Raw genomic sequence first — 11,910 nt, 5'->3', positions numbered from 1 at the left:
CTGCATTGCCTGTGTCCCCTGTGGAGGGGGCCTGTCCTTGGGCAGAGCGGTTAACGGCGCCCTAGGGAGAAAGCCTGATGCAGCGAAAAGGCTTCTAGCCTAGGGATTTGTCGAGATCCATTTAGCACCTGCTGTGAGTCATTCATTCATTCATTCATTCATTCCTCATATTTTTATTTCAGTATCAGTAATTTTTATGTCTCAGTAGTTCTGGCAAAGGTACCAAATCATAAAACCAACCAAGCAACAAAAAAGAAAAAAAAGATGCTGAGAATGACAACAGACTAGACCATTATCTTGGCAGGCATTTTGTTTATAATTTTTATCATCAATAATAGAATGTCACTGTTTTACATTATATATTTATATATTATGTGTGTATATATATGTATATATATACATATACACATGTATATATATATTAGGTATCTATACTTCAATAGAAAGAGACATAAAAAACCCTTTTCAAATGAGGCAAGACACTTGGCACTCTTATTTACATACAGAGATGGACTTTCTAAAGTTAGAATGGATGCTCAGAGGCCAGAGCAGGGTTACAAAGACAGCGGAGCTCCCCTGTAAAAAAAGAGGCGCCCCATGCGGCTGGACGTTTATTGCCACGAGTTCTCGCGAGGTCCAGACAGCAGATTGTAGTTAAAAATGGCATCTGGTTTTGGGGAAGGACAGTAGTCATCAGAGTCACCCTGACCGGCGGCGATGCGGTCGGTCTTCCGACGACCAGGGAATGACACGGTGCTGATGGAAGTGGGAGCACACAGTGAAATGCACGGACTCCCCCTCCGGCTGGAAAAGGAGAAGTTGCTACAAGCCTGGGGTCCTTCCCTGGCTGGGGCGCTAGTCCAGGCAGGGCGTATAGCAGCCTGCGCTACGCTGCAGGAACCGAATCCCTCCTGGGGGAGGCTGGCACTGCTCATGGTTAGGGGAGTCTATGCCCATCGGGAACTTAATACCCAAAGGACCCCCTGCCCCCCAGATAGAAAGAACAGATGAAAGAGCGGAGGCCCCGAGGGAAGCCCTCACCCCTTGGTGGGATCTGCCTTTGCAGATCATCCATCGCCTGCCCCCCTCTCGTTCTTTCTGGAGGCCCACTCTGCTCTCCTGCAAAGTCGCCTCTGCACACATGTCCAGCCTCTGCACGGGGTTGCCAACGCCACGCTGTGGCCACGGGAGGGGCGAGCCCGCGTTTGCTTGGCTTCACGGCCTGCGGTCAGGGGCCAGTTTCCACACTTTCTAAGAGAATGCTGCCGAAGCAGGAGGAGGGTTCTGGGATGATGACATGCTCAGCGTTCTCTGTCTGCTCTCACGCCTGTGTTAGTCATCCCTGTGTCCTCGGTCATGGTTCTCTGGGCTTCCTTTAGCCCGTAGGGTGCACTCAGTCTCGGGGACCTGATTCAACATTCTGGTAAGTTTCAAAACTATCCCTTAGGCCACTTACCAATAACGCATGCAGAACCCTCCCCGACCATGGTCCTTCCCTCCGATCTCACTATTGCTCCTGCTGTCCTGTAGGGTTTTTGTTGTTTTTAATCCATGGTGACCTTCCCTAGCCCTTTAGTTCCCTAAGGCAAGACGACATTGCTATTGAAAGACACCCAGCACCTTCCCTGAGCTCCCCTGAGGTTGTGGAATCCAGCTTTCCTCCATTTAGATGCTTTCTCCCTCCACGGACGGAGGAGCCGCTGGCCACGTTCATGGGTTTAATTTTCTGCAATTGCATTCAATGCTGACCTAGGATTTCTTTGGAAGTACACCCGCCCGAGCGCCACGCACGTGAACATCAGTCTTGGCGCCCCCTTCTGCCAGCTTTAGTCGAAGTCCATCTTCCCGACCATGGACAGACTGAGCCATCTCAATAATGCATGGAGCAAGGTCTGGAGGAGTAGGAAGGCAGCTAGTGGGCCAGCTCTCTCTAGGTTCCTCTAAGCATCACTTCCACCCCCCTACCTGCAATCACCACCCCCCACACACACACCGCCGGGAGGCCGTGGACTTGGGGTTTCTAAAGCATTCCTTCCCCCTTGCTGAGAACACAGGAGAGGAGAGCGAGGCCTCGCATGTTCTTGAACAAGGTGGCACATGTAGGCTATGGAGGGTCCAATTTACACCAATATGTTCACTCCGCACAGAGGTTAACCTGAGTTCTGAAATGCTTGTTTGCAGGTACTTTAATTTGAAAAATGATAAAGCTATGCGCTAGCCACCCGCTGGACACGCCTGGTGAAGGTGGAGTGCGCCTGCCCCCTGCCAACCGCTGTGGGTTACAAAGGCGGGCTCCCCAGGTCCAAGTTCTGTGGCTTTATTTTCTCGCATTTTCTCTAGAGAGCATCTCGGATGGAGGAGCCTCCAGGTGGCCAGACAGGTTGGGGCAAAGCCTGTTTTGATCCCTGTGGTTCCGAGCTTTCCCAAACCTCCCAAATGAAGTTTGGATACCGGTCCGCCCTCCTGCGTCCCTCAGGCCTCCTCTCGGCTCCGCGCTGGAAGGGCCAAGCTCCCGCGGGTGGGCCTTGGGCGGGCCGGGCGGCTCCAGCCGCTACTTGAAGTAGTTGAGTCCCACCACCAGGAAGAACTTCTCCAGGAACAGCTCGGAGTCCAGCACTGCGATGTGCGCCGCGCGCCCGATCAGGGTGTTGGCGGTGTTGGGCAGAGCATGGAACACGTTGTGCCGGATCAGTGTGCAGTCCTTGGCTTCCACCAGGGGGCGCAAGAGGTTGTTGATCATTTCTGCATAAACAGGCCCTGCAGGGAGGGAGCAAGCCAGGGGTGCAGGCTGAACTTAGGGAGACAATGTTCACTGGGTGAATGTAGAGGTCAGGCAGATTTAGGGGAACTCACAGAGGAACCTGGAGAGACACTGGGTGCGGGCGGGTTCCTATCCCTGGGCGGAACGTCTGATGGGCCCCACTAGGCAGAGTTTAAATTTCATGAATGCACGTCTGCTTTTATTATTTTTTAAAATCTATACTTTTATTTCAGGGAGGAAGGGAGAGGAGAACTAGAAATATCAATGCTGAGAGAGAATCATTGATCGGCTGCCTCCTGCACGCCCCACACTGGGGATTGAGCCCACCACCCAGGCATGTGCCCTGACTGGAATTGACTGGGGGCCCTTCCGTCCACACTATTCATAGAGCCACATGGCTAGGGCTTTATTATTCTTTTTTTAATCCTCACCGGAGAATATGTTTCTAATTATTTTTTTAGAAAGAGAGAAACATCGATGTGAGAGACCCCAATGTGAGAAACATTGATGGCTTGCCTTGTGTGGGCCCTGATTGGGATTGAACCCGCAGCCATTTGGTGTATGGGATCACACTCCAATCAACTAGCTACCTGGCCAGGGCTGAATGTTTGCTTGTTAATTTTTTTATTTATTGATCGATTGACTTTAGAGAGAGAGAGGAGGAGAGAGAAACATCGATTTGTTGTTGCACTACCTGTGCATTCATTGGTTAATTCTTATATGTTCCCTGCCCTGGGATGGAACCTGCCACCTTGGTGCAGGGGAACCAACTGAGCCACCCAGCCGGGGCTGCGTTTGCTTTTTCTTTTCTTCCTTTCTTTTTTTTCTTTGTGTTTGTTTTTTCAATTGTGCGAATGAGGCGGGGCTTACCTGTGTGCCTGTCCTTGAGGGCGGTTTTGCACATTTCGATCCTGGCGGAGTGAAATGGCACGTAGCGATCTTGGGGTGAAGCCACCAGCACGACATTTTTAAAATACTGCAGACCTGCAACGAGCCAGGGGTGCTCTTTACCTGGCATTTCAGGGTGCGTCCTCCAGTCACACAGCCTGTGCACCTGCCCTGAGAGAGGGCGAGCGGGCGAGCAGACTGACACCGGGTTGTGTGGGTGCATGAGGGCCTTCCGGTCTGCGAGGCCGGCCAAAGCATCTGCCACTGGGGCTTTAGTGCCACAGGAAGGGGGGGGTGCTCATCGGGGGGAAGCGAAGGCACAGAGCAAGCTCCCGGACAGGGGAGACTGTCTAGCTTCTGCTCCTCCTCTGCCCGATCCCGTGACAGAGGGGCCTCCGGCACCGCTCGGCCCTTCCTCACTGCGGAGGGGCTGCGGGAAGGCGCCCTCGGGCTGCCCGGGAAGGACCCGCCTCCGCTGTCCACATAAAGGGACCGTGTTTGTCTGCCCTTTGTCGTGGACCTGCACCTGGTGGAGGGGCTGTGAGTGGCCCCCAGACCCGAGCTTGGCGGTTAGGCGCGGAAAGGATCCTGCAGAGATCCCCGCACGCACACCTGGGCTCCGGGGGGTGATGCCTTTCACCCGCCGCAGGGAGACTGAGTTCTCGGGTGGCTCTCGGCCTCCTGGGAGTGCAGAGGCTGTGCCTCCGCTCAAACCCTCCTGTGAGTGAATCACCTCGCGTGGGGGAAGCCAGCGGGTCGGACTGGATCTCAGCTCACACTCAGGCCCCACCGCGCGGGGGAGCCACTCACCTGTCTTCTGGCTGAGCTGGTAGAGGAAACACTTGCGCAGATCGGCGTTATCCCTGAAGGTGAGCTGCAGGAGGGAGCCTGACTTCTTCAGCTTCTGCATGAGCCACAAGCCTGGGAACCAAACCAAACCAAACTCTCACACACACACACACACACACACACACACACACACACACACACACGGGGGCAAATAACTGGGGAGAGCAACAGTCAACTGCGCCTTTTCATCAGCATAAACAGAGGAGGGCAGCAGGCATTTAGCAAACGCGTGGGAAGTGAGGGGATGTCTGTACCCTAACACACTGAGGACAGAGACACAAAATCGCCCTGTGAAACAGCATGGCGGCAGGCTGCGGGAGTCCTGAAACCCACACTCTCCGATCTGCTTGTCCCTGCCCCTAAATCCAGGCTAAGGAACCAACCCTGAATACAAACTCGCATAAAGAATGCTCCTTACAGATCCAGTTAGGGTCTAAAAAGCGAAAGTCAACCTCACATCTCAGAGTCCCTCCACTTCCCGTGGCTATGCCGACACTGACATGGATGAGTATGAGTATCATGTCACCACCACAATTTTTTTTATAAAAATGCAAGGACATAAACAAGATACAATGTGCACATATGTGATCATTACTGCCATGTAAATGTGTGTCATATATGCATATCATATATATGGTGTGTGTTTAGAGACATATATACACATACACATGTATGTCATACATGTAACCATACATATATACACACATTCGGTCCATTTTAAAACTAAGGAAACACAGCAGCACAGAGACTAAAGGTCTGGGCAAGAGTCCTCACTGAGTGTCCGGGTTAGAACTTGACGGCAGGCTTGTCATGGGAGTGATGTGATTGAACGCCCTTACTATAGACTCCGCCCCCACAGGCATTTGGCTGAGTCTGCCTCTGGCCTCCCCTCCCCTCTGCCATAACCGAATGTTGTATTCCCCAAGTTCATATGTTGAAAACTAACCCCTCAATGTGATGGCATTTGGAGGTGGGACCTGTGGGAGGTGCTTGGGCCATGAGGGTGGGGCCCTCCTGAATGGGGTTAGTGCCGTAACTGAAGAGACTCAGAGAGCTCCCTCCCTGCCACTGAGGACACAGAAGGGCCATCCATGAACCAGGAGCCTGGCCCTCACTAGACAGTGAAGCTGGGGTGCCTAGGCCTCGACTCCAGGCCTCTAGGTCTGTGGCCGTCCATGGTGACTGCGACAGCAGCCCCAACGAACTGAGACTCCCATGCTCTCTCCTCTTCATGATCAGCTTCTTGAACATTTTCCGGCTAGCACCCCAGGGACATCACCTCCTTGTTCCCAGGAAACTGGAAGCAGAAGAGGTCCTGGGTCCATCCAGTCCAACCTCATTCAACACAAACCAAAGGCCGCCTTTCTCAGCTCAGCCCTCTCTCCACCGTCCATGCTGGAGGAGGCTCCAAACTCACAGGGTCCCGTCAAGAACAGCGTCTGGACCAACCAGAACGGCTCAGTAGTCAAGCATTGACTATGAACCAGGAGGTCATGGTTTGATTCCGGTCAGGGCACATGCCCAGGTTTTGGGCTCCATCCCAGTGTGGGGTGTGAAGGAGGCAGCTGATCGGTGATTCTCTCTCATCATTGATGTTTCTATCTCTCCCTCCCTCTCCCTCCCTCTCTGAAATCAATACAAAAATATATATTTTTAAAAAGAGCAGTGTCTGCCCCTAGCCTCCCCTCCCCTCTGCCCCGGATGAACTCTGGGCAATGCCGGGCGTGGGGGAGTCTCACCTGTACTGACCAGGGTGCTGTTGTTGTACAGGGTCCCCAGGTGCGGCCCGGACAGCGACAGGAAGGTGTGCAGCTTGCTGAGGTAATAGCGGAACCGGGGCCTCGTGAGGACCGAGCGGATGATGATGTTGCCCAGAGAATGGCCGATGAAGCTGATGGGAGAGAACTCGGGTCAGTGAGTGCGACTGCAGGCCCCCCGCCTGAGGGTCCCGCGCAGGGAGCGCCGGGGTCAGCGCCCTGGATCCCCCACCGGTTTGGGGCACTAATCCATCCCCACCAGGTGTCCAAGCTCTGGCCGGGGTGAGCGCCAGCCGGGTCTTCATGAGTGGACCCTCCTGTGCCCACTGTGGTCCGGAGAGACATGTGGGCATCTTGCCCAGCTCCCGGCCCCATCCCTATGTCTTCTCTCGTCCACTTGGGTGTCCGTTCTGAGCACTGAACCGCCCTGGTCATCCATAGAATGCAATTCCATCTCCCATGAAATCCCTTTCCCCTGTCATTCACTCATCATTCACTCGCCTGCTAGGCACTCGTCACTGCCTGCTCCCTGCCCACATGGGTGGACACCCATCCTACATGCTCCAGTCCTGGTCCCATAGACCACAGATCCAAAACAGCATTATTTTCAACTTAAAGAATTACTATGGCTCTAGCAGGTTGGCTCAGTGGATAGAGCGTTGGCTTGTGGATCAGAGTCCCGGGTTCGATTCCGGTCAAGGGCATGTACTTTAGCTGCAGACTCCTCCCTGGCCTTGGCTCTAGTTGGGGTTCGTGCAGGAAGCAGCCAATCAATGTGTTTCTCTCACATTGGTGTTTCTCTGTCTTTCCCTCTCTTTTCCACTCTCTCCAAAGATCAATGGGAAAATTCCTCGGGTGAGGAATAACAACAACAACAACAACTATGGAAACCCTGTCACCTGAGAGGGACACCTCCGGCCTCTTCCCAGCATGCCCTGTGGTTGCCCCTGACCCCTGGAGGCCTCTGCACCCCCACTTGTGAGAGGAGGAGGGCCTGAGACTTTACCTCTGAGGTCTAAACGGGCGGATGCGCGTCGAGGGCTCGCCACGCTGCCCCACGCCCCAAGGGCAGGTGTTAGCTCTCCCTCCCTGGTGTCAGGCGTAGAGCACGTCATCTGCTACGGAGGCAGCACACGGCGGACACCCCTTCCTGGCAGGACACCCCTGGGAAGGACACCCCTTCCTTCCAGCTCTGCCCCCTCAGCTCAACGCCGGCCCCGCTCCACAGACAGGCGCAGGGACAGAAACCCGTGGAGAGATTCCGTGGTGGAGCCCAGAGTCGGACTCCCGGGCGTTGGGAGAACCAACATTCAGACGTAGGAATCTGACCCAGTCCACGTCTCTTCCTTGGGAGCTACAAACGCTTCTTCTCCCGCACACGCTACGGTGGGCGTGGGCACGTCCCCTCCGCTCTCAACGCCGTCCACACCATTATTATCTTTTAGAGTTTTTTAAATATATTTTTATTGATTTCAGAGAGGGAGGGAGAGGGAGAGAGAGAAACAACGATGAGAGAGAATCATCGATTGGCTGCCTCCTGCACAACCCACACTGGGGATCGAGCCTACAACTGGAGCATGTGCCCTGACCGGGAATCGAACCGTGACCTCCTGGGTCATAGGTCGACGCTCAACCACTGAGCCACATGGCCGCGCCATCTACGCCATTAAAGTCACCGTCAGCTCACCCCAGGGGTGTACAGAAGGCATCTGTGGATCTTGTGCAGAGCAAACACTCAGAGGCACCCCCTCCCCCAGCCCGCTCCCCGCGGCTCCCTCACCTGATCCGGGCGATGGAGAGGCTGTACAGCTGGATGTGCTGGATGATCTCATCCAGTAGCCGGTCCGTCATGGTGTCAAAGTCGGCAAACGTGTCCATCTGGAAGAGGAGAGGACATGGGTGGGTGGGGCCAGCAAGGCCGGGCTCCTCCATCCACACCGTGGTGCATGCTGGGAACGGGCCTGATGCTGGGGTCATGGACTAGAACTCCATATCGAGGGCTCACAGACTGGGACCCCAGTGAAGAGACTTGGGGACACCAGAGTCTCCTCAGTCAGGGGGTGACGGACAAGGAGGAAGGGACAAGGTGGAGATGCACATGCAGTCCCCTGGGATCGCTGTCCCGTGTCACAGAGGAGGAAACACATGCCGAGAAGTCACACAGACACCAAGGACAGGGACAGCCCCCAGGGTGGACCCACAGATGTCCAAGGCACGGGTGCTCCGAGCTGTCACCCACCCTGATGCCCAGTGGGTCAGAAGGCCCAGGCACCCGGCTCCCATGTCCCCACTTCTTCCTCTCTCCTCGCCCTCTTGAAGGAGAAGCGAGTCCTTTCTCTCGGACCATAAGCACCTGCCCGTGTTCTTCGGCAAAGCCCCCTCTTACTGCGCATCCACAAACTGTCTGGTGACTTTCAGGGGCTCATGTGAGGCCTGACTCGGGGATCCCCCGCTTTGAGGTCTGTGTCCTCATACCTGGTTCTTCTCAGACATCAGGAAGTCCAGTTTGCCTCCAGGGAGCCCCAGCTCTATGAAGGTCTTTACCAGCCGGAGGTCCGCACTGTTCCCTAAAACGATGGACAAACCCACCCAAAGTGAATAACACAAAAGCGGACACACTAGGGACTTGGCTCTCCTCCCCCCATTCCCACATGTACCACGGTGTTAGCCGAGCAGATGCTATAAACAACTGAAACAAGTCCACCCCCTCCCCCACAGGGTCAGGGCCTTTCGGAAGTCCCCCTCCATGGCATTACTCCCTGCCCCACAGACACAGGGCTGTGGACATTCCCCACGGGACCAGGACCAGCTGGAGGCGGACTGCCTCCCCTTCTTCCACAGCCAGTGCTGTTCGCTCAGGGCTTTCTGCGAGTGACACCACTCAACGGTTGACATGACACAACGTGCCATCTACAAGTCCCCTCTTACGTGTCTTATTTAACACAAAGCTTGTCTAGTTCTGCCACCGACAGGTAGTCAGTGAGGCCCCCAAGTGGGCCAGGCTGGGTGTAGTTGTCTACACTAGAGTAACAGTGGCCTTCGGAGACAGTCATGAAGGTGTAAGGGCCATGGACGCCACCTGCTCCATAGGGACTGTCGGGGGCAGGAAATGAGCCGCTGCTGATCAGGGAGGAGCAAAGGACACACTCCATTCCTTCCTTCACTCCGTTATCCCTTCCTCCCTTCCTTTCCTCCCTCCTTCCACGTATCCATTCCTTCCTTCATCCCATTTATCCATTCGTTTACTCTATTCATTCCTTCATTCCATTTATCCATTACTTCCCTCATTCCATTTATTCATTCCTTCATTCCATTTATCCATTCATTAACTCCATTCATTCCATTTATCCACTCATTCCTTCATTCCATTCACTCACTCATTCTTGTACTTTATTTTCTCAACAAGTCTGCATGTCAGACCGCTTTCTTTGGAACTCACCATCCAGGCCATGGACACAGACTACCAGGTGAATCCCGTCCTCCAAGTTCTCCTCCTCTTCCTCTGGTGGGAAATACGGCATGTCAGAAGCTAGTACCGATAAGTCACTGTACAGAAATCCATCAATCTTCAGTTCTTTTTTAAATTTCTCTTTGGCCTGATAGAAACTGGAGAACACACTAATTAATCGCACGCCCCGCCCTGCACGGCACGTTGAGCGGGGGATGATGAGCTGACGGGATGCAGGCGTGATGGACATCTACAGGAAGAATTTGCCGAGTGGCAGAGGCTGGATGTGCGGCCGCAGGGGGATGCTGCTGAGGGGAGCTTTGTTCTGAACAAGGAGGCAGGAAAGGGCCCGGGAAACCAAAGGCCACTCTGGTGGGTTCTGCACATTTCTACGCGGTCCCTGCACTGAGCAGGATGGGTGAGGCTCCGCCTGCTCCAAAGAGCCGCACAAGTTTTACAGAGACCTCCCAGAGTGGACGCTTCCTGGCCTTGCCCACAAGCCTCCATGGCTGGGCTTCCGCCTGCTTCTCCAGCACCATCGCCCAGCCTCCAAAACGAACACATTTCTTACAGTCCCTGCAGGAGTGATGGTGCCTGGTCTCTGTGCCTTTGCGCACTCGGGTCTGTCTGCCTGCAGTGCCCCTCCCCCCGGTTACTGGGTCCTTTGCGTGGTCATGTGACAAGGTGGTGGTTAGAAGCAAGGACTCAGGAGCCACACTGACAAGGTCCCGGCTTTGATGTTTACTGGCTGTGGGCCAATCACTTAACCCAGTGGTTCTCAACCTTCTGGCCCTTTAAATACAGTTCCTCATGTTGTGACCCAACCATAAAATTATTTTCGTTGCTACTTCATAACTGTAATGTTGCTGCTGTGGTGAGTTGTAATGTAAATATCTGATATGCAGGATGGTCTTAGGCGACCCCTGTGAAAGGGTCGTTCGACTGCCAAAGGGGTCGCGACCCACAGGTTGAGAACCGCTGACTTAACTCCTTTGCATTCCAGTTCTTCATGTGTCCAAAGGGAATGACATCACTATCTAATTAGTAAAGTTGGCTTGTGTCTGACGTGATATGATCTATGCAAAATGCTTAGAACACACCTGAAACGTATTAAGAAGAATAAATGTCTCTATTACTAGCCATATCATCATCATCACCACCACCATCAGCAGCAGCATAGGTGTCACCTTCGAAAAGCTTCTCCTGGCCACCTTCTCTAGTCACACTCAGCATCCCCAGCCCGGCTCAGTGATGCACACACACACCGTCCATTTACCCACCTGCCCTCAGTTCCTTCTCTCACCTCCCCACCTCCCTGTGACACTGCGAGCACAATCAATCGTAGTCAGGGCTACCCTGGCCACGCACTGGAGAGAGCGCCTGCCGTGTGTTTGTTAAATTGATGACATGGGCACATAGTAGACATTTAATAATCTTTATGAAATGTAGACCCAAAGTCTACCTGCCTGTGCAATTTTTTTTTGAAATATCATGAGTAGGTAACTCCTCAGCATTTCGTAAAAGAAAGATGTCTTGGTACTTAATCAAACACAGAGTTTGTAGATGAGGCAGTCACGGGATACAAACCCCACACACGGATGAGGGATGGATTTGGACGTTGCAACACAAATGATTAACTTAGGAACTGCACAAAAGGGGCTCGGGAGGCCAAGCTGATAAAGTCATCCCACTGCCTGAAGGGTTAAAGGACCGCCCGTTCAAAATATGCAAATGTAGAGGTGCCATGAGAGAGGGGACTGCCATAACAAACACTGAAAAGGACACTCAGATGCCCATCTCTCAAGGATTTTGTGAATAAATCACAGTATATCCATACAACGGAGTGTTGTTTAAACACTAAATGCTCACGCAAAAATAGATGTATCAACAGATTGTTTCCAGCATGTTGGGCTGAAAAACCTTAGTTTGTACTGAATTATCCTGTTTTTTTGCATAAAAATAATATGTAGATATAGATGCAGATAGAAAAACGTGTGGGAGAACTTACCGAGGGGCTATATGTGAGCAATGGATAGTCTGTACTTCTTTATACTATTCCGCATTTCTGACGTGCAGGATATGAATATATGACTTTATTTAAATGAGGAAATGACAGATCTCAATTTGGGAAGAGTACGCAGGACACTGAGAAGGAGATGGGAGCGTCTGCGAGACGGTGTGAGGACAGGTGGGACGCCGGCCGGCTT

The 11,910-nt window shown here is 53.2% G+C and overlaps 1 protein-coding gene across 1 annotated transcript in view; it reads right to left on the bottom strand.

Annotated features, from left to right (window-relative positions):
* Positions 1 to 580: 580 nt before the first annotated feature.
* Positions 581 to 11,910, bottom strand: part of FAM135B (family with sequence similarity 135 member B) — an 89,347-nt gene continuing 78,017 nt past the window's right edge. Inside the window, exons 14-20 of the mRNA XM_081111458.1 lie at positions 9,695 to 9,861; positions 8,731 to 8,822; positions 8,036 to 8,133; positions 6,238 to 6,389; positions 4,460 to 4,570; positions 3,632 to 3,745; positions 581 to 2,757 (exon numbers count right to left, since the gene is read on the bottom strand). Coding sequence (XP_080967584.1) covers positions 2,552 to 2,757; positions 3,632 to 3,745; positions 4,460 to 4,570; positions 6,238 to 6,389; positions 8,036 to 8,133; positions 8,731 to 8,822; positions 9,695 to 9,861 — 940 coding nt within the window. The 3' untranslated portion in view covers positions 581 to 2,551. The remainder of the gene's footprint in view (positions 2,758 to 3,631; positions 3,746 to 4,459; positions 4,571 to 6,237; positions 6,390 to 8,035; positions 8,134 to 8,730; positions 8,823 to 9,694; positions 9,862 to 11,910) is intronic.

Source organism: Myotis nattereri (assembly GCF_964212035.1).
Source record: "Myotis nattereri genome assembly, chromosome: 17".
Taxonomy (NCBI): Eukaryota; Metazoa; Chordata; class Mammalia; order Chiroptera; family Vespertilionidae; genus Myotis; species Myotis nattereri.
The sequence above is the reverse complement of the archived record's forward strand: the minus strand, read 5'-3'. Positions and strand labels throughout refer to the sequence as shown.